Genomic DNA, 27,462 nt, shown 5'->3' on the forward strand with positions numbered 1-27,462 from the left:
TGTGACATTTATACAGTCTTCAATTAATGGATTCCTCCCCCTATATTTGGCAAATTTGTCAAATTTCACTTTACTTTCCAGTTTTGACTTTTGTTGTGAATGAGCAAAAAAGGAAAAAAATTCTTCATTCATGACTTGACAAATTAAATAGAGCTGCCAGAATTCTAAAGTTCTAAGATTAAAAGGATATTATTATTGCAGAAGGACCGTATTTTATCCTAACTTAAAAGAAATATAAGAAAACCCAATTTTAAGAAAGAAGAGGTTCTAGGTTTATGATATTTCTGGTCCTTAGCAGTAGGTGCCACATATGGTATATGATGGTTAGAGAATTAAAAGTGTCTTTGTTTTGTTTTGAAATCAGAATTAGTGTAGACTACAACTTGATTTGTTGTGCTGACTTACTGTTAAAATCTAGAGTTTTGTTATAAGATAAAAATGAATATGCCATCAGTCTTCATTTTATTCATTGCACAATTTTGATATTTTAATGTAATTTTTATGATAAGTTTAGTTACATAAACTTAGATGTATTCTATCAAGTTTTGTGTGAAGTTAAAATTAGGTGATACATACTTTGAGTGATATTAGTGAATTATTTGCCTTTTACCTGGAAAAGAAACATTCTGTTTTAAAAATTTGTAATGTAGCACTCTTATCTGCCATGCTCTCTTGGATAGTTGCTGTTTCACTCTACACCTTGTGTCTGTTGTTCTTGTTCGCTTTTTGCATGGAAATAAGGTGATCGACCTAGCATCTTAAAGTTGCTGAAATTATTTTGTGTTGCTCTGGTTTTTTGTTGATTTTATAGAAAATTAGGCCTATTTACACATTGGCCATGGTTTCCCACATGATTGCTGATTTGTGTTAACTCCATGCTCTAGGGAAGGACAAGAAGGGAAGCTGCAATCTCTCTCGCGTGGACAGCACAACTTGCCTTTTCCCTGTTGAAGAAAAGGCAGTGGAATATTACTTTGCTTCTGATGCGAGGTGAGCTTCCTTCATTGGTTCAGAAAATTTTAGTAAAACTTCTCATGTTACTGAAACCAGAAGTCATTTTGTACCTATCTAGTCATCCTGTGTGGGAGAATTTTGTCAATTAGGGAAAATGTAGGTGTCCTTTTTGGAGATGGGGTTCTAAGAATACTTTTCCTCTCAATTCAAAGCCCATAGGTCAGTTTACCGAGAAAAGAGAACAGTCCTTGAGACTTGTTCATGCATATTTACTCTGAGCTCTTGTATGATTTTTCCTCTTCTTTCTGGAGTGGAGCCTTACCCAGGTTTTTATGGGGAGGAGAGATTTTAGATTGGGGAACAGGATGGCTTAGTGTCCCACCAATTACAGTATGCTTGCTAAACCATTACAGTTTTAGTCCAATAAAGACACTTGCCTTTTTTAATTCGGAAGTAATTTGCAACATAATCACTTTTATAAAAGAAATAGTACTAAACTAAGACATTTAGAGCGAGAAATACCGTGGGATGCTTAGATGCATTTATAAATGGAATACTAACAGTGATGAGGATCAAGTGGAGTCAAGTTGCCAGCAAGCATTTGAGTCCTTTGTTGTGCCTGAAAGTGAGGGAATCTGAAGATGAGAAAGTGTCGTAGCTTAGGACTGCCGGGAATGCATCATCTCTGTGGGAGAATAACCTTCACTGTTTCCTAATCTTTGCAGGAGTGTAGTCAGTGCTAGGATGTATCATTGTTGTCATTAAGTAGGTTTGTTACAGAATTGACTGTTAGGGCTTTAATAAACTGGAAATTGCAGAAGCTTACCATCCTTTTGTCATTCACTCATACGTTCATATTGAACACTCTGAGCAAAGCCATGTGCTAGGCTTAGGAGATACTTGTGAGTAAAGATAAAAATACACTTGTCCGAGGAGGGCCTGGCTGGCTCAGTCAGTGGAGCCTGTGACTCTTGATCTCAGGGTTGTGAGTTCGAGTCCCACGTTGGGGGTGGAGATTACTCCAAAAAAAATAAAATCTCAAAAAAAAGATATGTATGTATATATATTATAAACACTTGTCCTTGAGGAGCTTTTCCTTAATGGAGAAGACAAATTTTAATCAATCATACAAGTATAGAATTCCAGCTGTGACAAGAGCGACAGAATGCCTGTAACAGGGTGACTTAGCCTCCTATGGGTGAATTTCTTTAAGGGAGTGACACTTGAGAGATAAGGAGATGTTAGGAGTTAGTTAGGTGAAGAGGTAGAGGGAAGAACATTTTCTGCAGATCAGTCTGTGAGAGCTCGGGATGGGTGTGAGTATGGCTGGAATAGAGGAAGTTTGGTGGGAGAGGAGGCTAGAGAAGGAGGTAGGGTCATGTTAAGGTGTTCTGTTGTTTTCTGAAAAGCCAAAGGAAAGCCAGTAAGTGGTTTGTTGGGTGAGAGAGAAATCTTGGTTTGAGTTACCTGTTGATACTCATTTTGGCAGAAACAGAGAATGGATGGAGGGAGGGAATGTGGTTGGATAAGTTAGCAGGTTGCTGCAGTAGTTCAGCCAAGAGCTGATGGTAGCTTGAACTGGCTTGTGGCCGTGGACATAGAGAGAGGCTTTGAGAAATATTTAGGAGTTAAAATTGAAGGATTTTCGGGATAGAATGAGGAGGAAATAGCCATGGCTTCTGATTTGATCGAATCTAGTTTGGTTTAGGGTGCTGCAGAGAGATCCTTTTGTTCATTGTCCACAGTAACTGCCCACTGCCCTGTAGGGAATGACTTTGGTAACCAGAAAGTTACCAGAGATACTGCAGGATGATAGATTTGTATTTTTTATTTTATATTATTTTTAAAGATTTATTTATTTGAGAGAGAGAGAGAGAGAATCTCAAGCAGAATCCCCGCTGAGCGTGGGATGACCCTGAATCATGACCTGAGCCGAAATCAAGAGTCACATGCTCAACTGACTGAGCCACCCAGGTGCCCCAAGTTTGTATTTAAACTTGGTCCGTGTGTCCTAATGTTAGTTTTATTTGTAATAATCATCCTTGATTATTGATTGTAATATCTTCTTGAACATTTTATAGCGCTGTCATAGAACATACCAATCGTGTCATCTTTCTCGAAGATGATGATGTTGCAGCAGTGGTGGACGGCCGTCTTTCTATCCATCGAATTAAACGAACTGCAGGAGACCACCCTGGACGAGCTGTGCAGACCCTCCAGATGGAACTCCAGCAGATCATGAAGGGTGAAAGTTTTTGTCATATGGTAGCTTGGTGTTCTTAATGGAAAGGAGACCTTCTACTTGCTGTGGTAGTGTAGGAATCTGATGACACAGTGCTGACTGAAATCTTCCACACGATTAGTGAGGGGAGAACCCCAGGAAAAGGGATGATTTTTTGGAAAAATTACCTGCTGGTCTTAAAGTAGTTGTTCTTCAAACTAATTTGTGGTTTGTTGTTTCTGACATTAAAAAAAAGATTGTTTAAATAGTAGTTGATATTTTTAAGATACTTTATAAGCATAGTTTGTGTTCTGTTCTTTATTCCTCTCTTATTCTTGTGCTTCAGTTTTCTCATATAAATAAATGGGGATAATAGGACCTGCCTCATTAAGGTTGTTTTGAGAATGAAGAGAGCTAATTTATGTATAGAGCCTTCAGAACAGGGCCTGACACACTTGGGCCTACATAGTATTTGCTGTTGTTAACTGTTAAGACTATTTGCGGTCATGATTTTTATTCTCCTTTCTGATGGGGTCTAGGTGGGCTAAAAGCTAACATTTATTGCATAACTGCTACACGTCAGATCTCTCCTATATTAACACACTACAGTGCTATGAAATAGTTGCTGTTCTTATTTTACAGATGAAGGAATTTCCCCAGAGCCATTTAGGTGTTCAAGGATAGAACCATAATCTGAACCTAGATCTGACTCAAACTTAAGTCTGTACCCCTCCTCTGTTTTGTTCTAACTGTAGATTTTAGCTATGAAGTTAAGAAAGTGTGTTTTCCTCCTTATTTTTCTTCACATAGGGCAAAATGTCACATGTGAATATTGTACTCTATTGCATGAGCTCTTGTTTCATTTACTGAGATTATGTCACAGAGGTAGACTTTAGTTGGTACAGATTTCTTAATTACATAAATTAATAATATAATTTGTTACTTTAGGCAACTTCAGTTCATTTATGCAGAAGGAAATTTTTGAGCAGCCAGAGTCCGTTGTGAACACGATGAGAGGAAGAGTCAACTTTGATGACTATACTGGTAATTAAATACGAATTATTATTTCGGAGCCTCCTGTGGGTTTTGGCCTCGGCAGCCTGAAAACTCATTGTCCTTGATAGCCTCACAGAAAACGGTGGCTGCCAGCCGCCAGCAGTGCCCTTACAAGCCCTCCCGTATATTATTCCACTGAAGTGAGACGCACCTAGAGTCATCAGAGACATAGAGACAGAAGGTCGGTGAGTGGTTGCCAGGGGCAGGGAGAGGGGACGAAGAGGGAGTCATTTAATGAGTGCAGGGTTTCAGTTTGGGAAGATGAAAAAAGTTCTGGGGACGGATGGTAGTGATGGTTGCCACCAGTGTGAATGTGCCTAATGCCATGGAGCTGTACACTCAAAAATTGTTAAAGTGTTAAATTTATGCTACGTATATTTTACCGCAATAAAAAAGGGGAGATAATAACTAATGATTGCCAGAGGCTGAGGGGACGGGGATGGAGAGTGACGCTAACGGCTGTGGGGTTGGGACAGGTGATGGAATGGTCTAAAATGAGATAGTGGTGATGGCTGCACAACTCTGAATATACTAAAAACCACTGATCGTACACTTTAAAAGGGTGAATTTATGGTATATGACATATCTTAATAAGGTGGTTATAAAAAATGTAAAAACTGGCTAGGAAATTACAGTTGAAAATTGTCAGTTAAAGGAGTATTAGCATGATTTTCCTGGAGGGGGGAATGTCCTCCAGTGTATCATTAAAAAACATTTAACTTCTTTTCACTTCAGAAAACCTTTATTGGGCGCTTGCTATGTAGCAGGGATTGTTCTGGGCACTGTAAATTCCAAGAGTAGTGAGACCTGGTCCTCTCTTTGGGAAGCTTGAGATGCAGTTGCCACTTAGGATGTTGTCCTGTCTGGGCTGAAGCGATGGGGAAGGGGAGGAGAGAAGCAGGAGGTGTATCTGCGGATGTGGGGAGAGGGGGTTGTTAAAGGCGATTGAGCCCGAAGAACTGGGAGAGCTGCGGTAAGGACCACCTATGGTATTTATGGAAGAAAGATCCAGAAAAGGATTTATTTCACAAGGGAAGACAGATAAACTTTCAGAACTTCAGAATTTTAAAAAGCACTTTTATCAATGTTATCTCCTTCATAAATGTTCTATAATACAAACAGGATAGCCGTTATCTTTTTTTATTGTTAAGGAAATTGAGGCTCTGTCAGTTTGATCATCTTGCCAGAGGTCGCATTGCTGGTCCTCTGTGGAGCCAGACTAGCCTCTGGTATTCAGCAATGTTACTGAACATGCTCCATCCTTGCTCCTGTCCTCTGGGCACTCTTGCTTTTATTTTTGTTTTTTTAAAAATATTTTTTATTTATTAGAGAGGAAGTGGGGGAGGGACAGAGGGAGAGGGAGAAGCAGACTCCGCACTGAACAGGGAGCCCGATGTGGGGCTCGATCCCAGGACCCTGGGATCATGACCTGAGCCAAAGGCAGACGCTTAACCGACTGAGCCACCCGGGTGCCCTCTTGCTGCTTCTAGTAGCTGTGGCCCACCTTATCAGAATTAGGCTTTTCTCAAAAGCATCATCCATTCAGACCTTGGGTGACTGCATTCAGAACTACCTCAGACCTCCCTCAGCTAGTAGGGAATTTGCTGGTTTTTAGGGAAATAGTTGTCACCCCACTAATCTCACAATCTTACTTCCTGTCATTCTTGGTCATCATCTCAAATACACATCTCTCCGATTGTCTGCTTTTGTACTGAGTCATCTCCAAACTGATTTGCCATTGCATGACTTTAACCCAGCCTCTTAATATTGTTTGCTTTCTTCCCAGACCTTTGCAATACATGCCAAGGTCTGTGGAAGAATACTACAGGCAGGGGTGCGCTTGGTCAAGGGCAGAACAGCAAGGCTAGTCTGGCCGCAGTGCTTGGGTGGGAGGGACAGTACTAGGAGATAAGGTCAGAGTTAAGCAGGAGACAGGGCATGTGGGCACTTGAAGACATAATAAGGAGTTTAGATTTTATTCCAAGTTATTTGGGAAGCTGCTGAAGCTTTTTGTGGTTGTTTTATTTTTTACTTCGCTGATTTTTTAAAAATAGAGAGATATAATATGCCCTCTTAGTATTGAAATTAAAAAGGGAGACCATAAACTTACTCAAAAATAAAAAGCAAAACATATGCTTTGGTTTTATATTATGACCAATGAAGGTAGAAAAAAGTGTGGGGAGACAGAGAGCAGGGGCAGAATAGACAGACCAAGGGTGTGTCAGAGGCAGGAGGATGCTGCCCCAGGGGCATGCATGTCTGTCTTCTCAGACAAGTCTTGGAAGTATATTCACTTGGTGGGTGCTTAGGAAATATTAGTAAATGGATGTTGAATGAAAATTTCTCACAGGTAGGAAACAAGCCTTGTGTTGAAGTATTTGTACACAAGGTGCCCTTAGAAGAACCCATAAATAGCCGTAGAGACAGAAAGAGGACAGACTCATTGGAAGGTTTTGAGATCATTTAATGTTTTTATTTATTTATTTTTTAGAAAAATTTTTATTTATGTTTTGACAGAGGCACAGCGAGAGAGGGAACACAAGCAGGGGGAGTGGGAGAGGGAGAAGCAGACTCCCCGCTGAGCAGGGAGCCCGATGTGGGGCTCGATCCCAGGACCCTGGGATCATGACCTGAGCCAAAGGCAGACGCTTCATGACTGAGCCACCCAGGCGCCCCTCATTTAATGTTTTTAAAGAATCATTCTAAAAGATGATTTTATTCAGGCTTTGTGTGGCGGACAGGCTCTCAGAGGCGGGGATAGAAGAGAGAGTAGTTAGGAGTGTTGCTTTGGTCGGGGGCGGAGATGTTGGACTACATGATGGTGTTAGAGTCCCCCCTGGAAGGCGCGCTCACAGGACCTTTGGGGTGGTCGTAAAGAGGGATAGGAGTAGTCGAGGGTACTGCCGTCTGGTTCTTGGGGGTGGCATTTACTGAGGTGGGAAAGACTGAAAGGAGAGGGGGTTTTTCTTGTGTTCAGAGCACTGTTCTGGGCATAGGGGGAACACTGTTCATGTGGGAAATGAATGTAAGTAACTAAGTCCATTTTTCCCCAGGTAGCTTAAAGAGATACAATCAGGTATAATAAAATTCACCATTGTTGATGTATAATTCTATAAGTTTTGACAAACCTCCACTATGTGATCATAACCCTAATCTCCACAGCAGCCAACATGAAGCACAGTTCCATCGCCTTCCATACCCCCTCTGCCCCTTTGTGGTCAGTCCCTTCCCCACCTCCAGCCATCAGCACCTAGTGTTCTCTCGTCTGTGCCCCTGTGGTTTTGCCATTGAGATAAATTGTAATCTAAAGAGAGGAATGGAAAAATGACCAGACAGGGTAGAGTGAGATAAAAACTGTAGGTGTGTGGGTCTACAAGGGGGTGAGTAAGGTTAGACAAGTTTGGGGCGGACAGTTTAATTTAGTTTTCAAAACCGTATATAATTCTTTAAAATGGTAGTGTTGTTTCCCAGATTGGCAGTGGACACTCACGAAAAGTGATTACCTATTTCCCGTGGTTCTTTCCTAAATAATTATATTCACAAACTTTTATTTCAGTGAATTTGGGCGGTTTGAAGGATCACATTAAGGAGATCCAGAGGTGTCGGCGTTTGATTCTCATTGCCTGTGGGACAAGTTACCATGCTGGTGTAGCAGTAAGTGGCTTCTTAAGATTTTAACTGTTTGATGTTGGGTATCAGAAGGTGTCTGTAACATGCCATGTAAAATTATGCTTTTTTAAAACATGATGTTACCTTGTTATGTTGCTAAGACAAAAATCAGGAAGGTTGGGGCAGAAATGTTAATATAGCTGCTTGGAATTATTTATCAATGGAAGATTTGCTTTAGAAAGATCTTTAGATATACGGGTAGACCACCTGCAGTGACTTCATGGAAGGCAAAGAGTGGGAAAGTTTTTCTGTAGGAGCAGTCATTAGGTTTGGTTATTATTTTCTTAGCTCAGACAGATGGCTGGTAACATATATGAACCTCAACAGGATTTTACTTGGTAGGCACATTTCTGCAAATGAAGGAAGTCTGCTTCTTGTCAGACTTTGTTCTTTATATTTTTGGAAGCTAAATTAAAAAAAAAATTTAGTTTTTTTTCTAGTTTTACTGAGAAATAATTGACATCATTGTCTAAGTCTAAGACCTATAGCTTGATGGTTCAACTTAGATATATTGTGAAATGATGGCCACAATAGGTTTGCTTAACATCTATCTTCTCATAGAGGTACAGGAAAAACAACAGAATAAAGGAAAGAAATTTTTCTCTGTGCTGAGAGAATTCTTAGGATTTACCATCTTAACAGCTTTCCTTTATATCCTGCAGCAGTGTTCGCTATAATCTTCAGGGCGTACATTATACCCCTAGTGCTTGTTTATCTTATAACCAGAAGTTGTACCTTTTACCATCTTCCTCCAACCCCCTCTCCCCCCACCCCTACCTCTAGTAACCACAAGTCTGATCCCTTTTTCTCTGAGTCTGTTTTTGTTTTGTATTGTGTTTTAGATTCCACATATAAGTGAATCATACAGTATATGTTTTTGTCTGTGATCCTTATTTCACTTAGTATAACGCCCTCAGATCCATACATGTTGTCATAAATGGTAGGATTTCCTCATTTTCTCATGGCTGAATAATATTCGTGTGTGTGTGTGTGTGTGTGTATGTGTACACACACCATAGCTTCTTTATCCATTCAGTGATTAGGGACACTTAAGTTGTTTCTGTGTCTTGGCTTTTGTGAATAATGTTGCTGTGAACATGAGGGTGCAGATATCTTTCCAAGTTAGTGTTTTCTTTACTTTTGGATATACTCCCAGAAATGGGATTGCCGGATCATATGGTAATTCTATTTTTAATCTTTTGAGGATCCTCCATAGTGTTTTTCATGGTGGCTGCACCAATTTACATTCGCACCAAGAGTGCATAGGCGTTCCCTTTTCTCCACATCTACACCAGCGTTTGTTAATCTCTGTCTTTTTGATGATGGCTATGCTAACACATGAGGAGATAGCGCATTGTGGTTTTAATTTGCATTTCCCTAATGACTAGTGATGTTGAGCATCTTTTCGTGTACCTGTTGGCTGTTTATATTTGGGGAAATGTATATTAAGGTCTTTTGCCCATTTTTAAATTGGGTTTTTTTTTTTTCAGGTGAGTTGTATGAGTTCTTTATATGTTTTGGGTATTAGTTTCTTACCAGATACCTGGTTTGCAATACTTTTTCCTGTTCTGTAGTGTGACTTTTCACTTTGTTGGTTTCTTTTGCTGTGGTTTGATGTAATCCCACCTTTTTATTTTTTATTTTGTTGCTTATGCTTTAGGTGTCATATCCAAGAAATCATCACCAAGACCCATGTCAAGAACTTTGTTCCTATGTTTTTTTCTAGGAAGTCCCTGGTTTCAGGCCTTACATTTAAGTCTTTAATCCATTTTGAATTAATTTTTGGGAGGCTGATATTCTGTATCAAAGATGTAGTTGGTTGTCAGTGCAGAAGCTTAGGAGTATTGGTCTTTTAGTCCAATAAATCAATAAATCAGATCCAGATATAGTTTTCTTATCAAGACACCATTTATAATGCTGTTGTGGTCAACTCCTGTAAATACAGGAGACCCTTACACATTCAGTTTCTACTTCTAGAGTTGATTCCAAAGTTGATGACATAGTGATTTGGGGGCAGAAATACCTATGATCTGCACTTGTGGGAGCCAGTCATGTAACTAGTGATGGAAACTGGGTGGTTGTCCAGCCCTTGCATCTCAATTCTCTAACCCACCCACTTCTCAGATCACATGGTCTAAAAAGGAAAGTCTAGGCAGTATTGAAGGGGAGAGTTCTAAGATAGTGCTTTTTTCGGGGTGCCTGGGTGGCTCAGTTGTTAAGCGTCTGCCTTTGGCTCAGGTCATGATCCCGCATCAGGCTCCCTGCTCAGCGGGAAGCCTGCTTCTCCCTGTCCCTCTGCTGCTCCCCCTGCTTGTGCTCTCTCGCTCTGTCAAATAAATAAATAAAATCTTAAAAAAAGAAGAAAGTGCTTGTTTCAAACATGGGGAAAAAAAATAATTAAAGACATGAGTGTAAATGAAGGGATTGGCCAGTTCCCTGGTAGCTTAGATCTGTTGTTACAAAGTGAGCCCTCTATTCAGAAATAAAAAAAATTAAATGTTTCATCTAATGCTAAACCTGAATTTTAGGGCAGAAAGTGTATGCTATGTTAGAATTCTCCAATTATGAAATTTGAGAAAATGTAAGGTTTGTTTTGTTTTTTGGTAGGTGCTGAGACTACTATAGTTAACAAACATTAGAAGTCCCTTTGGGGTTTATCATACAAAGTAGTGTCTTCAGTTCTATCTGGTTTTTGTTTTTTTGTGTGTGTTTTTTTGGTGGAGTCCAAAGTGACACATGTATAAATGCTTTTTTAATATATAATATGTATCCTGAAGAATAACAGTCAACTAAAATCATTCTAAGTATAGTTTGCTTTTCAAAATGTTATTGTCTCTCAGTTTTTACAGTGACATACGATAGAATTTATAACAGTATATTAGTCTCTTAAAATGCATATATGTCATGCTGTATATTTATAAAGGGTTGCTTCCACTGAAAGAAAAAGACATTTATTAGCACAGATACCTTGAGATTACTTTTGTGGGGTATATTTTAAAATACCTGGTTAAGTTGCTAGATTGGTATCTTTCTCTTTTTATTTTGAAGAATATAATTTCAGTGTAACATTTATATTGTAAATGAGGGGGTAAAGTTTGATTTTTGAGGAAAAATGCATTTTAGGGTCAGTAACTTATTTATGTATAATTAGTTAAGTAAAATACAGCAATGGAAAAGATTAGTTAAAAATAAGATTTTATCTTTGAAGACTTTCTGTAAGTGATGTTTTAACGTTGTTAAAAAGCGCCAAACCAAAGTTATAGAATGAAACCATTTAGTTTACTTTTGTGGACAAGAAAGTTAAAGGGGTATGAAGTAAGGAAACCTATATAGTTCTTCACTCCGGTGAAGGAGGAATGCCATGATGGGGCAAGAGATGAGTGGGGCCCTTTGCCTAAAGAAGCAGGTGGTCTCCACTACAACTAAATGTATGCATCTGTAGGGCCTAAAATTTTTGCTGCCTAAAATTTATTTTTTTCTGTTGTTTAATTTTCACATTTAGAGTAAAAGGAATTGAATTAGAATGGAAATTAGTAAAAAAAAAAATGCTAAGGTGCTGTTTGAATAGAAGCATACTACCGCCTACTTCATCCTCCTTACTACAAAATTTAGAAATAGTGAGCTTTCTTAAACAAGAGTTCTAAAGTGTATTGACTTTTTTTGGAAACAGTACTAATTTATGAATACATAGTATTTTTTTTTAAAAAGATTTTATTTATTTATTTGACAGAGAGAGACACAGTGAGAGAGGGAACACAAGCAGGGGGAGTGGGAGAGGGAGAAGCAGGCTTCCCGCGGAGCAGGGAGCCCGATGTGGGGCTCGATCCCAGAACCCTGGGATCATGAACTGAGCCGAAGGCAGATGCTTCATGACTGAGCCGCCCAGGTGCCTGAATACATAGTACTTTTGAAGTGTTTAATTTTTCATGAGGTGTTTCTATACCTGTGGTTATCTCATTTGAAATCTCTCAGTGACTTGGTATTATATGAATTGTCATTTCAAGATTAGAAATTGGGAAGTTAAAGATAATATATAGGCTGACTCAGAACAGTGCTTTTTCTACTTCTCAAAACAGTTTATTTGTGTAGGTGTATTTTCTTTTAGGAGTACATGCACTGATAACTATCCAAAGAGACTTGTACTAAAATGTTAACAGTGCTTATATCCTGGCTGGTGGGATTTTGATTATTTTTTATGCTTTAATAGGTATTATTTATATTTTCTAACAATGCATGTGTGTCATTTTTGTAATCAGAAAAAACAAGTGTACACTGAATCCAAATTGTCCAGTGAGAATAAAGAGTATTTGAAGTAAGGTGATATGACCAAATCATCTTCTCTCTGCAGACACGTCAAGTTCTTGAAGAGCTGACTGAGTTGCCTGTTATGGTGGAGCTTGCCAGTGATTTCCTGGATAGAAACACGCCAGTTTTTCGAGATGATGTTTGCTTTTTCATTAGTCAGTCAGGTATGCTAATTTTAAAGACTTGAAGGACAAGGAAGTCATTCAGTTATAGCATATCTTGGCAAAAAATGATATTTAACGATAAACAGGTATTGCAGGTGAGCTGACAAATATAATTTATATTGGTATTATGTAATTCTCTGTGAGTTAGTAAAATTAACACATTTTATACTCGAGCTGAGTTTTCAAAGACAAAGAAAGAAAGGAGATCCTAAAAAGTAGGAACTTATTAAAAGTTTTACAAATTTATTAAAGTGCACGTTTTTTGTTGTTTTAGACTTATTTTAGAGAAAGAGCGTGCATGCGAGCTGTGGGGCAGTGGGGGTGGTTCAGAGAGGGGAGAGAGAGAATCTCAAGCAGACTACCTGCTGAGCATGGAGCCTGACGTGGGGCTTGATCTCAGGACCCTGAAATCACGACCTGAGCTGAACAAGAGTTGGACGCTCAACCAACTGAGCCACCCAGGCACCCCTAGTGCATGTTTTAAATTTTACTTAAATGATACTGTTGGGACTCCTGGGTGACTCAGTCGATTAAGCCTTCGACTCAGGTCACGATCCCAGGGTCCTGGGATTGAGTCCCACACTGGGCTCCTTGCTCAGCAGGGAGCCTGCTTCTCCCTCTGCCTGCCGTTCCCCCTGCTTGTGCTCTCTCTCTCTCTCTCTCTCTCACACACTGTCTCTCTGGCAAATAAATAAATAAAAAATCTTAAAATCAAAAACCAAAATAGTACTGTTGAAAGTGAAAGTTTTTTGTTTTTGCATCTAAGAAACAGTATCTGCTGACTGCACTTTGTGTTACTTTTGTCTTTTTACATAGGTGAGACAGCAGACACCCTAATGGGTCTTCGGTACTGTAAGGAGAGAGGAGCTCTAACTGTGGGGATCACGAACACTGTGGGCAGCTCCATATCGAGGGAGACAGACTGTGGCGTTCACATTAATGCTGGGCCCGAGATTGGTGTGGCCAGCACGAAGGTAAGTTCCTGACTTAGTTCTCTTGGTTATTTCATCATAGTACTGGTGGAAACACACTAATCTGTACCATATAGTTCATTTGTTAGCACTTATAGAACTCCTGTAGTTTACCAATCATTGTAATTATTGTAAGGTTTAACGGTCAGTAGTAGATACAACACTTACCTTTCCGTCCCTCACTCCCATCTTAAGAGGTTAAAAGGGCCAAGTGTATGTAACATACATGCTGGCTGTTTCCATTCATCACTTATATTCCTCTTGCCGGTGCAGCAGGGTACATGGTAAGTCTGATGTTCTTCTTTTATTAAGTATAGTAGGGAATTAGAAAAATAACAGATTAGAAACCTTCAGCTTAATTCTAATCATTTTTGACATTTTAATTTACATACTCATAGCTTCTAATAAATATACCAAAATACACATATTACCTGTGAAAGTTTGTAAGGGGGTGTACACTTTTTGGTATAAAATTTGCCGATTTAAAAAAATTAAAATGAGTATTATATGACAATATCTGTTTCTCCACTGTACCTGTGGAGACTTAAAGCGCCTTTTTTTTTTTTTTAAGGCCTATTGAGACTGTTTGGCTCTTTGAAATTGGAATATCCATAAATTTAGTATTAGTAATAAAAATAAGAATCTTAAAATACAAAAGATGTTCTCTTTCCACAGTTGTATTACTCTTTATGATTTCAACATTTCTGGTTTTCTGCTTAAGCATAATATTTACTGCTGATGATCTAATAGGATGCGTAGGTACTGGTGGATTTGATTCTAATTAAGGGTGTGTGTGGAAGATGATGTTAACATGTACAGAACCACAGCTGAATTTTTTTCCTCTTCAGAATTTTTTTTTTTTAATTTGTGATTCTTATGTAAAAACTCTTAAGGTTTTTGGTTTCTTGGTTACTTTGATGTTGCTAACACTATAATTTACAGAAAGCTGAAACCTGCATTTTCTCCATGTGGTAATTAAAACATGTAAGATGTTTGTGCTTCGGTTTCCATTCTGTGCCTGAATAAATAACCAGCTGCCCTCAGCAGCAGCTTATGGATTTTTGGAACAGTATTCAGACAGCTTTGATCAGGGATTGGAATTCCAAGGCCCCTTTATTATTCACAACACATGGTGAAACAGGCCTTCACCATAGTATATGTGGGATATGGGGTCATACCACTGAATGGGTGCTCTTGACTTACCTTTTTAAAAATCTTTCTTGAGTCTGTGTTGGTGGTATAGTGGTGAGCATAGCTGCCTTCCAAACATCTTGCTTGAACTGTGAGCTGCCAGGGTACAATGTTTTTGATTTTTAATTCTGTTGTTCACAAAAACTTCAATTTTCTCAACATTGTATTAAATTTATTTTTAAGATTTTTTATTTATTAGAGAGAGAGAGCACAAGCGGGGTGTGGGAGCAGAGGGAGAGGGAGAAGCAGACTGCCCACTGAGCAGGGAGCGCAAAGTGGGGCTCGATCCCAGGACCCTGAGATCGTGAGCCGAGCAGAGGGAAGCAGATGCTTAACCACCTGAGCCACCCAGGCGTCCCTTCTCAACATTTTATTATGATTATTTTCAAACACACAGCGAAGTTAAAGGAATTTCATATTAACACCCATATACCCATCACCTAGATTCTGCCATTTTTTTCAGCTCTATCGAGGTGTAAATTTCACCACCGTAACATTCACCAATATTCAGTGTATAGTTTTAGTAAATTTGGCTGTGTAACTGTCACCACAGTCCTGTTTTAGAAGACTAACTCACTTGAAAAAAGTTCCTTTATGCCCTTTTACAGTCAACCCCCACTCTTACCTCAGCCTCAGCCTGAGGCAGCTACAATTGCTTTCTCTTGCTACACTATGTCATCTTCCAGAAATTTCTTATAAATGGGATTGTATAATACAGGCCTTTTGTGTCTGGCTCCTTCTGTTTAACATATGGTGAAACAAGGGTTTCACCGTTGATGTTTTTGAGATTTTTTTTCATGTTGTTATTTCTAGCAGTAGCTCTCTTTCTTGCGGGTCCTTTTTTAGAAATCTTTTTATTTTGAAATAAATATAGGGTTTATAGGAAATTGCAAAGATAGTAGAGAAGTCCATGTACTTCTTACCCAGTTTCCCCCAATGGTTACATCTTTTTTTTTTTTTTTGGTTACATCTTGTATAAGAAAAACATCTTTTCATAGCATATATTTTAATTAATGTCTCTAAAAAAAATAGCTCCCTTAAAAATTTTAGTAAGTATGGCAGTTTAGTCTTACTTTAATTTTTCTTGGACTCCAAAGTGATTTTGTTTTCTTCAACTGCCTTAGACATTCTGGGCTTGGAGTTATAAAGTTTTGCAATGTTTAATCTTAGAGCGTTTCTGAATGGCAAATATAAGTTTATATGTTAATAGGTGATCAAAGAAGTTCATCATTGGTCCTAATCCCCGGCCCTGTGATGGACCTAGCTCAAGAATTCTATAATCTTGTTTATAAATCCCCAGCTTCACCTGAAAAACTCAGGGTTAGAGAGAGAGATGACTAAGTTTCTCATAATATCAGACCATAGACAGTTTGATATTTCTGTAAGAATAGCATAAGTGTGCAGATGGAGCAGTTTTTTATGTTATTGCAGGTGTTTAAAATTTAACCACAGTACTGACTTATGTTGATTTTTAAAAATAAACTGATATAAGCTTTTGGCTGAATATAAAGTAAAACCAAGTTTAAAAGTTCAGAGTCAACATTTTCCTGGTGAATTCTTTCAAACCTCAGTAAATTCTAAGTGTGAGGTGTAACTTACTTTTCTCATAATTGGTTTTCTGGTATATATTGGTGAAATGAAAACCATGAAATTGGAAATTAAGCTGTAATGGAAACGCAATGGAAAAATGTATCCGTTAAAGCTATTTAATATTTATACTTAAAAATCAGTGTTGAGATGTCTTAAGTCCAAATAAGGAAACATTACTCTGTAGAGTAATATTTTTAGTCCTGGGCTCGAGGAATTGGAACTCATCTGATCGGTTTGAGTTGGAAAGAGTTTAGGTATGCCAGGGGTCCCAGATACTGGGTCTCTCACCCTGTCCTGATCATGTGTTTTGTGATTAATTGGTTTATTGAAAAGTAAGCGTCAGTAGGAAAAGGTAGACTGGAAGGGATTGGAATTTAGAATACAGATGTGCTCATTAGCCTGAAGGCAAGAGACTGCAAATCCACGCTGGTGCTATGGGGGAAAAATCCCAACCTTCTGGTAGACCACATCATAGCACAGGGACAGGTAGCTGTGCAGAAATGTATGAGCAGCTGACGACTAGGAGGCTCAGCAAGAGGAAGTGGGGAGTCTCATTTAACTATTGGGAAGGTCCAGAGCATTAGCAGATTGTGATTTTATTATACAAGAGGCTCATTATCCTCCTATTATGACAGAAAAATAGTCACTTATGAAGTGATTCCTTATCCAGAGAAGAGTAATAGAAATTGAGCCTATAATCTACAAGAAAACCCAGAATAAATTTCCTGTGTTAAAATTACACATAATACTGCAGCTGGCCACACCACAATAGTCCTAATGATTCAATAATAAAAATATAAATAAGAAACTCATATGCCTGAAATGTAAAATTTAGTTTCTTTAAATAGCTGGTGAATTAAAAAGGTATCAGAAAAAAAAAAGTATCAGAACTACTGTAAAAAAGACTTAGTACAGGGGTCCCTGGGTGACTTAGTTGAGCATCTATCTCTTGATCTCAGCTCAGGTCATGATCTCAGGTTCCTGAGATGGAGCCCTGCTTTGGGCTCTGTGCTCAGCAGGGAGTCTGCTTGAGATTCTCTCCCTCTCTCTTCCTGCCCCTGTCCTGCCCTGTGCGTGCATGCTCTCTTTCACATAAATAAATCTTTAAAAAAAAAAAAAAAGTAAAAGGAAACCCAGTAAAGCAGAAGGAGACTAATAATAGAGAAGAGTAAATGAAATAAGATTCTTCTTATTTGCAATTGATATGATGGACTCCTGTAGAGCTTAAGAATAGCAAGTGAAAGATTTCTTAGAATGAGTAAGAATTCGTATAAAGTGTTTTATATAAAATATATACAAATATTTTCTCTATAAACTGACAGTGGCTACTTAGAAGAGATATGGGGGGGTGTGTTTGGAGGCGGGATTCTATTTTCAATAGCTATAAAAATGCTTAAAAATAACTTTACCAAGCACTGCCTAAGATGCTCCATAAACACTTGTTGAATAGATGAAAACTATATAACCTTATAGACTTTTAGGTTTTTACCACAAATTGATAGAAATACCATATTTCTGGATGGGAAGATTGTTTTGTAAAGAAATGGCAGATCTGTGGGACAGAGTCAGTTCTGCAGCGTGACTCTAGGGTATCAGAGGACTGAGACTATAGGAAATGGCGCAAGCCAGTAGAGAAAGTGTGGGCGAAATGGAAGGAAAATTGGCTATTTATAAGAATAAAAACACCTTGCACTAAAATCAATTTCAGATAGACTAAAAAAAAAATAATAAGAGACAATAAAAACAATAGAATTAAGAAAATTTAATAATACTTAACTGATGTTAGGATGGAAGGATTAAGCTTAAAAATACTACTTAAAAGTTAAAAAATAAAACTTTTAATTTAATAAACACCATTATAAAAGGTTTAACCGAAACTGGGAAAAAGTATTTGAAACATAACAGTAAAGACCTTCTTAACACCAACTAAGAACAAACAAAAAAACCCAAAACTCCAAGTCCAGGAACAAGAACATATAGTCAATTCTTAGAAAACATAAATGGCTAATGAACATGAAAACATATAAAAGTCTTTTCAGATTTAAGGTATGTATGATAAAGTAGTAGTGAGAGACCATTGTCTAGCAGGCAAATGGTATAAACTTATTAAAAAGATAATTTTCAGTATTGCAAAGAATGTGGCAAAACATCTCTCACATTCTCATACAGCTAATGGGAATGAAAATAGTCTTGGTAGTTGACTGCATGTTTTAAAACATTCACAGTTCTCTATCCTAGGAATAAATGTCTCTTAGTTCAAGCTTTTCTCAATAAAAGTTTGTTTTGAGCCTGTTTGTCAGGCATTATGCTGAATGCTTTACATTGGTCTCATTTGATTCTCATGAGAATCTTGTAAATGTACCTTTAACAGATGGGCCATCTGACACCTAAAGAGATGAAAAACTCCAGTTTCAAAACTGCGTATCAAACACTAGTAAACAAGAAAGAAGGCAGTCTTCCTTGGGAAAGTGCTTGCAATTAAATTAAGAATAAGAGCAAGTTATAAAATTATACTTACCAATTAATTTTCTTAACCCTTTAAAGAAAGAAGAAAGGCAGTAAAGATTAGGAGGCAGTATTCACAAATGTTATTAATACCATGTTATTAAAATGTAATTATTCCTAAGAATGATGACAATTCTTATTTCTACCCACTTTTCTACAATTAAGGTTAAAAAATTTTTTTGAGCTGAACTGGAAAAAAAAAAGGGAGTGAGGAAAAAGCAATAGGCAAAGGTGAAAAAAAAATCAAAGAACAATAAAAAAAACAAACAACAAAACCAGTACAAGTACCTTAGGGAAAGTCCTTCAATGCTTTGCTTTTGACTTATGTGAAAAACCTAATCTGGTTATGCATGTGCAGATTTATACTCTGCTCATCTTCCTTTGCATGTTTCTGTTCTTTTCTTAGGGTGTTAGGGATTTGGTAAGCATCCGGTGCATTATAGGAACTTCTGTATTTGGAAATAAAAGTTAAGTCATTTGTTAAATTCAAGAAAGGAGAATAGTGATAGATTTCCCAAGTACTGGCTCAGTTTGCTGTCAGCTAACACTTTTTTTTTTTAATGGACAATATATATTTATAAAACCAATGGGAGGGAATAATTTATTTTCATCTTTTTTTTTTAATTAAAAATTCCATGTTCTTAAAATGCAACTGCAACTAGTTCTGCTTTTCTGTGGTGTTCCAGGCTTACACCAGCCAGTTTGTATCCCTTGTCATGTTTGCCCTCATGATGTGTGATGACAGGATCTCCATGCAAGAGAGACGCAAAGAGATCATGCTTGGATTGAAGCGGTTGCCTGGTACGAAGATCTCACACAGTAGATTTTTGTTGTCTAAGGGAGTGTTTAATGAGTGAAGTCTCTTCTTGTCCTTGAAGCTGTGGGTTTTAGCTACTTAGTCAAAAAGATCTTTCTTCTTTGGCACCTCTGTGTTTAAAAATCCTTTACTGATATTACAGAATAGAAACATTGGTCTTTTGTTGGTTGCTGCCAATATATCATTGTTATTATATCAGTTCAGTTTATTGCCCTTTTTTCATAGACTTTGTTAATATTAATATGACTTAACAGATTTAATTAAGGAAGTACTGAGCATGGATGATGAAATTCAGAAACTGGCAACAGAACTTTATCATCAGAAGTCAGTCTTGATAATGGGACGTGGCTATCATTATGCTACTTGTCTTGAAGGGGCACTGGTAAGTCTTCTCACTTATAATTATGTCTGTGGACTTAAGGACCTGGCACATAGTCATACTTTTAGATCCAGTGAAATAGGTGGGACTTTTGAAAATGTCTCTGTATTTATGCACTCTGATTTGTTATCTTGAGAAAGGGTAACACAATACTTAATTCAAAAGTGAATTATCAAGAAAAGTACATTTTACCACCATGATTTGGGTTTAGCAAGTTACTTGGGTTAATTTGTTGTCCAAATGTTAATAAATAAAAGATAAAATTCTCTAGGTGTGGGATTTCATGGAAGTAAACATGAGGCAAGTAAAAGAACAGTTACGGAGTAATAGGAATATATTCATGATCATTTAAAATCTTCACAAAGTTTTTGTGGTTTTAAAATTTCTAATTAACAAACTTCCAGTTACTTGTTGATAGTTCAGAAATAATCTATTAACCTATATTTACAGGTCAGAGCCTTTTATACTTTTGGATGAATAGTGACTTCAGACAACAGATTTTTTTTTTTTAAGATTTTATTTATTTGACCCAGAGAGAGATAGTGGGAGAGAGCACAATCAGGGAGCGAGGGAGAAGCAGTCTTCCCGGTGAGCAAGGAGCCCGACTTGGGACTCGATCCCAGGACCCTGGGATCATGACCTGAGCCAAAGGCAGATGCTTAACCAACCGAGCCACCCACGCATCCCTGGACAGCAGATGTTTTATGTAATATTTACGTAAGAATGGGTTTTTGAATAACAGACGAAGACTAATCTAGTTCTTTCCTGTTAGAAAATCAAAGAAATCACTTACATGCACTCTGAAGGCATCCTTGCTGGTGAATTGAAACATGGCCCTCTGGCTTTGGTGGATAAGTTGATGCCTGTCATCATGATTATCATGAGAGATCACACTTATGCCAAGTGTCAGAATGCTCTTCAGCAGGTGGTTGCCAGGCAGGTAAGTAGGGGCTGCTAGGAGGGCGCTGGGAATTATCTAAGAGCTGGGTCACTAAAGCTTATTTGAATTTCATGACATTTAAAGTGATAGACCAGTGTGTAGTGGGAGGCTTACACAACATGTTGAGGTTTATGTGTGAAGAGTCGGAGATACTCAAGAGTTTTGACAGGGCCCAGCTCCTAGATCTCATAATAAGCAGAACCAAGACCAAAACTGAGGTCCTAGTCTTCAGATCCTCTCCTCTCTCCTAGTGTGTGCTGCTCCCTTTTAAGTTAATATTTTTAAAAGTATATTTCAGGAGAAACTGGGTTTTACGTTACTATTACAGGTGTTGTGCTTAACTGCGTTTTCTTTAGATCATTTGGCTTTTCTATAAAGTCCCGAAGATATTACTGTCTGGTAACTGAGCTCGGTATTTCTCAGTTGTGTGAGTTTAAACAAACTACAGAATCCCACAAAGTTTCCGTTTCCTTGGCTGCAAGTGAGCTCAATCTCAGTTACCCCTAGGATTGAGTCAGGGAGGCCACGTGTATATGCTCAGTGCAGAATTTGCACGTTCATGTGCAACAGCTCTGCCTTTGCTTACCATTGATTTTGTGTGTGTGTGTGTGTCTTTCCCAGGGACGCCCAGTGGTGATTTGTGATAAGGAGGATACCGAGACCATTAAGAACACAAACAGAACAATCAAGGTACCCCACTCGGTGGACTGCTTGCAAGGCATTCTCAGTGTGATCCCCTTACAGCTGCTGGCTTTCCACCTTGCTGTGCTGAGAGGCTATGACGTAAGTGATGGGCCCCTGGAGAAATCTTGAGCTCGCTTTTTACCTGGTTCACTCTTAGTTTCCTTCTAAATTTTTAGTAATAGCATTTGAGAAATCCTTCAGATATTTATCTGTCACCTGTTACATTTGCACAGCCCAGTGTGTAGGTTACGTCATAACCTTATCTTACCCGCTGAACCTGAAGGAACCTTGGAGCCTACCTCTGTGATTGGAGATTTACCTCCTTGGGGAGTCTCCATGTGTTTTCTGTTTCCTTCCGGGTGGCTGGCAGTTCTTTGGGACGCCCCCTGCACATTGCAGGACTTAGCATTCCCAGTCTCCCAGCCCAGCGTCCTGCTCTTACACACAAATCATAAGTCACTACCAACTGGCATTTCTAGTAAGAAAGGATTTAAGGTGGGGAATTGGGCTTACACAGCCATTAGAAGGCCTAGGGAAAGGCAGGGGAGGGAGGCTACTGTGCCATCTGCCAGGGTAGGAATTGCAAGGAGCCACTACTGTTGGGGGTCTCGGCTGCTGTAGCACCAGGGTGGGCCACTGCTAGAAAGATGCGTGGAAGCTGTTGGCCAGTCTTACATTAGCTGCCTGAGGCCCGTGACTCTCCAAGTGGGCTGCCCCTTTTATAGAGGACCACAGAAGCACTTCCTGTGCTGAACTGGCTCCTTTGGAATGCTTTTTCCTCATTTCAAGATTCTTAAGATACATTATTTGACTATTTTCTTTTTTTTTTTTTTAAGATTTTATTTATTTGACAGAGACAAAGCGAGAGAGGGAACACAAGCAGGGTGAGTGGGGGAGGGAGAAGCAGGCTTCCCGCGGAGCAGGGAGCCCAATGCGGGGCTCGATCCCAGGACCCTGGGATCATGATCTGAGCCAAAGGCAGACTCTCAATGAATGAGCCACCCCGGCGCCCCTTGACTCTGTTTTCTTTTTTTTTTTTTTTAAGTTTTATTTATTTGACAGAGCACAAGCAGAGGGAGAGTGAGGGAGAAGCAGGCTCCCTGCTGAGCAAGGATCCCGATGTGGGACTTGATTCCAGGACCCTGGGATCATGACCCGGGCCGAAGGCAGCTGCTTAGCTGACTGAGCCACCCAGGCGTCCCTTGACTCTATTTTCTAATGTTAGTTTTTTGTAGTCTGTAATTAAGATAGTTGAGGAACACGTTGTTTTCTGGTTTTATACACAAAAGTAATTTGCTTAGAGTCACTGCTCCTCTCCCCCCAATCGATACAGTCTTTCAAATATTGCTTCTTTTGCAGGTTGATTTTCCCCGGAATCTTGCCAAATCTGTAACTGTAGAGTAAGGAGCGTCTGCAACTCTGGGCGATTGAGCAACACAAGACACCTTTTGTATTTAACACCTTGATTTAAAATTCACCCTTTGAAGCCTTTTTTAGTAAATCCTTATTTATATATCGGTTATAATTATTCCACTCAATTTGTGATTTTTGTGAAATTACCTCATATTTTTCCAGTAGTTTGTCGGGGAGTTTAAATAATGGAATTTATATTGGAATCGTTACCACAGAGATTTAGCTCTCATTTTCTTTAAAGGATGCTGGGTGTTGGATTTCTGGGCCCTTCACTTCAGTCTGGGAGAATCGTGTGTTTTTAGAATAATTGGCCTTTGTTTTACCGTGCTTCTATTCATTCAGCCCAAAGAAAGTGTAGTACATTTAATTTGGAATATCTAAAGCCAGTGGCAATGTCTGCTAATGGTTGGACATTTAATTAAGGTTTTGTTAAGTTTACGTATAAAGAGAAGATGCTGTGGTTTGTTTTGAAATTTGTTTTTGTTTTGTTTTTAAATCAAACTGTAGAACTTAAAAACTGAAAGCTTTTCTTGGTGGGATTTCTATGTAAGTTAGGTTAACCTGAGTGTCTCAGACCTGTTGCTTGTTATCTGGAGGTGGAGTTAATGCAGGAAGCTCAAGTAGGGTAGTACATTGGTTTTCTCCACTCTTAACAGCAAGTATTTGCACAATTTCATAGCAGAAACTTTAAATTTGAGCTGCTTTGGACAACTGACAACATGATTTTTCTTGTGAAGATGGGGGACCTCCAGGTGGGGTGCCCTACTTCTAGTTTTTCCATCTTCTAAAACTGATTTTTATTTCCTTGTATCTGTAGTTTTTTGTTTCATGTGTTTTTTTTAATGACTTCTTTGAAATCACCACACAAAGTTGCTGTCATACGTCTGAGATTAAATCAGTACTGATACATGCAGAATTCTCTAATTTTTGTCCCAAGGAAAAATTTCCTGCAGTGAATTTTAACTTTTTACTGCCTTTTTGCATAAAACTAGTACCATCCTGCCAGTTGGCAGTTCTTTGTAGTTTGGAAGATTTGCAAGGCTTTTGACTAATCATTTGACTGTAAATGTACATGCTGAGCCAGGCTTAGAGAAAGCTGAGTGCTTTACACTGATGCTAGTGAAGGATTGCATCGAACACAGTTATTATTTCCTAGGTATATTTCTCTATTGTCTGTGTTCTACCCCTGAAATATATTTAGGAATGAAGAAGATACAAATAAGTAAAGTGGTATCAAGGTGCCTTCAGCTGGTTTACGTCAGAAATGGAAATTAACAATTTAGATTAAAATAGAGTAGAATATTAGTTTGACATCCAACATGTTGTGAGTAGTAATTTCTTTATGGGGCTTTTTGGCCAAATCTTGGGGGTTATAGGGCAGTGTGTTTGTGTTTTGGTGAAGTCCTCTTTCTAGAGTTTTTGCCTTTAAATTGTGAAGGTAAGATATTTAGCATAATTATTTAAGTAAATTCATGTTTTTTCTTTTTTCTGTGTTTGAATTTCTTGGTGAGGTTAAGATTTTCTAATAGCTATTGCTGCAAGGGGAGCACAGAATTCTGCTTGTTTTAGGGGGTTAGAAAAATACTTTGCATATTTTGAGGTACTTTGGAAGGACTGTCCTCCTAGGTGGAGACTAGAAACCTGGTTGTTTTTAAAAATAAGGTTACTATTGATATCATATATATGTAGCTATATTTATCCATTTTAATTGTTTCTGAGATTATTTTGTTTAGGCCTGCTAGTTTTAGTATGTGTATAGTGTCAATTCTTATGTTAAATTAGCATTTTATATCTGTGATTTGTATGGGTTTGTAGCATTTCTTAATGGTCTGAAGTTTGAGTCAGCATTCTGAGCGAACAAATACGTGAAATCAATCATTAGTTTTCAGTTTCTCTTTTTCTCTTCCTTTCTCTCTCTCTCTCTCTCTCTCTCTCTCTCACACACACACACACACACACACACACACACACACACACACACACACACACACACACTTCAAGCTAGGATAAGTTCTGAACTGGATATCAAAAGCCGATATTGAAGAACAAAGAAGTGATATTTTCCAAATAAACATGGTTTCTCCTTCTTGTCCCTTCTTGCTTCTTACTTTATTTAATGTAGTGATTTTTAAATGCTTTTATGTATTAATTATGAACACAAAAAAAGATACTCTAATGAGGCAAATCACTAATAACTGTGCATGCCCAGTTAAAATGAATGTAATATTAACAGATAAGAAAATCTGATTTTTCAAGAAAGATATGCTACAAAAGGAGTCCTTTATATAAAAAGTTCTTTCTTGTAGTACATTTAAAGTTTAAATGCACTCATATGTAACTTAGAGTTCCTTACCTCAGCCATGAGCCCTCTTTAGGCTGGGGTCATGGGTAGCATCTCGTACATGGCCCAGTAAATGATGGTTACTTTGCAGTCACATGGCTTTTCTGTCTTTTTTTAATTCCCTGTGTCGGGAATGGGAAGAGGAAAATTAATGTTCACTGTTTTTAGTGTGCTGTAATTGTGTCAGCAGCCTATTATGGGCAAGTCACTGTGCCAGGAACTGGAAAGGACATCTTGTTGAAAGCAAAGTCTGCTTGTCCCCAGGCAGACTTATCAGTGGTGAAGACGAAGATCATTGCGAGACACAGGGTGAGGGAGTGGAAAAGTGGAGGTGAACTGGGTTGTTAAATAATGGTCCAAGTTTAGGGGTATATAATGTTCACAAGAGGTGGAAGATGCATTTTGTAGAGTGCACTCTTACCGCACACTTGTGTAGACCATCTATCTGTGGTACGCTAAGGAAGGTAAAGGTGAAATGCACAAGGGAGAAAGAAGCAAGCATCGAATACTACTCAAGAGGAGTGGACACAGGGTGGTGTGCAGCTGGGGCTAGGGGTTAAGAGAGCTAACACAGATTTTCTCTCTTAGTTTTGTGGAAAGTTGTTTCTAAGATGATACCAACTTATCCTTCTGAATACAGGTCTGTTGAATTAAGCTAATCAGGACAGGAGGAAAAGGAGCCCTGTTTTTGTTTTTGTTTTTGTTTTTAGCTCCTTGGTAATGTTCATTTGGCACTTATTTATATTGTCTTCAAAGAAGGAAGACCAGAAACATATTTTAAGACGTCCTTTGGAGTCAGGTGTTTTATCTGTTTAAAAACTTAGGATATACTGTAGCAATAAAAGGGAAAGACTAATGTTAACTATTGTATGTGACAACTGATTTTTCTAAAAAGCACAATGTCACTGAAAAGTATTTGTCAAAAAGGAAATCATAGCTCACATGGAATTTGTGAAGGCCAAAGAAATGGAAGGGAATGGTAAAGGAAGGTATTTTAGCCTTGTGTCCACATATTTAGTGCGTTTTGTTTACCAGACTGCCAGATAAGAGTGTCTTCTTCATGAAAACATACTACAGATTACCTTCTTTGTTCTTCATGTTAGAATCTCAAGTTTAGAAGAATTAACGCATCAGTTTTTTCTCACAATATTTAAGGATTATTAATATATCAGTATTTCCCTTGCTTGGTGAGTTTAACCATATCTTCACATCTATGACATGACAACCAATAGGACTGATAACATTTGCTTTGAATCAATAATTTCCAGGCTTAAAATGAAAATCGTAGTTGACTAGCAAGATCGTAAAGGTATGCTGTATTAACTTGTAAGTCTGTAATAGCTTGATATCAATGTTATGGAATCTACAATAAATGATGGCTAATGAGAATGTTTTAGGAAATTCTTGAATTACCTTTCTTATGGTACTCAGAATGAATACAGAAATGATCCTGTTAGCTTTTTAAATGTTCTGTGGTTGACCTTTTGGTTTTTTTTTTTTTGTCTTTTTCTTTCTTTCTTTCTTTTTTTTTTTTTTTTGCTTAAATAAAACTTTTGGTATTTGTTTAAATTATACTGCTTGTGAGCTGGAGATTTTAGAATCTTTGTTTCAGTTTTCTGTTCTTTACGATAAATGTGTAGTTTACTGAGCCATTTGGTCATTTCTTCCTCATGTCTTGTAAGTCCAGTAACTCTAACCTAGAACTGTGAATAAATTACCAAAACTTACTGAGAATTGCATTTTGAAGCAATTTGCCAATATTTGAAGTGTATACATGTTTGTAGGTGTGTTAAAGATTGTATTGCACTAAGAATGTAGCCAGTGTTGTTAGTAAACTTTTCTGATGCTAGAATTCATTACTATTGCTTTTTAAAAGTAGAGATGATTGGATAAATATAATCAAAAGTTTCACGTCTCCACCTCAACTTGCCAATTGTTTTAGAAAGGATCATTAGATAAAACAAAGGCTCTACTTTTTGATGTCATACTCCATAGATATTATACCTTCTCAAGTCTTGTAAAATTTTTTTGCAAGAATGTGTTGTTTCTAGCGAATTTCTAGTGTATACAGTGATCAACAGCTTTGCGTAAGTGAATTGATAGTTGCAAAAGAAGGATATTTAAGATGGGTGAATAGCAAGACTGCATGTACTCTAAAGTTTCTGTAGTATCTGGCAATCTGTTAATTATAGAACAAAGATTCCTTTTACAGGATCCTTTTATAAACAGCAAGCGAAAATCTCTATCCGTAGTGCTTACAGC

At 38.1% G+C, this 27,462-nt stretch overlaps 1 protein-coding gene across 1 annotated transcript in view; it reads left to right on the forward strand.

Moving 5' to 3' along the window:
• The window catches only part of GFPT1 (glutamine--fructose-6-phosphate transaminase 1), a 56,936-nt gene extending 30,241 nt beyond the window's left edge, over positions 1–26,695 (forward strand). The window contains exons 9-19 of the mRNA XM_028116292.2: positions 885–990; positions 3,036–3,199; positions 4,124–4,219; positions 7,788–7,885; positions 12,249–12,369; positions 13,186–13,343; positions 19,313–19,427; positions 19,698–19,825; positions 20,595–20,762; positions 21,384–21,545; positions 22,806–26,695. Of these exons, the coding sequence (XP_027972093.1) occupies positions 885–990; positions 3,036–3,199; positions 4,124–4,219; positions 7,788–7,885; positions 12,249–12,369; positions 13,186–13,343; positions 19,313–19,427; positions 19,698–19,825; positions 20,595–20,762; positions 21,384–21,545; positions 22,806–22,850 (1,361 nt within the window). The 3' untranslated portion in view covers positions 22,851–26,695. The remainder of the gene's footprint in view (positions 1–884; positions 991–3,035; positions 3,200–4,123; positions 4,220–7,787; positions 7,886–12,248; positions 12,370–13,185; positions 13,344–19,312; positions 19,428–19,697; positions 19,826–20,594; positions 20,763–21,383; positions 21,546–22,805) is intronic.
• Positions 26,696–27,462: the final 767 nt, after the last annotated feature.

Source organism: Eumetopias jubatus, unplaced genomic scaffold, assembly GCF_037043125.1.
Source record: "Eumetopias jubatus isolate StellerSeaLion01/CBP00866 unplaced genomic scaffold, mEumJub1_p1.0 scaffold_9, whole genome shotgun sequence".
NCBI classification, from domain to species: Eukaryota; Metazoa; Chordata; class Mammalia; order Carnivora; family Otariidae; genus Eumetopias; species Eumetopias jubatus.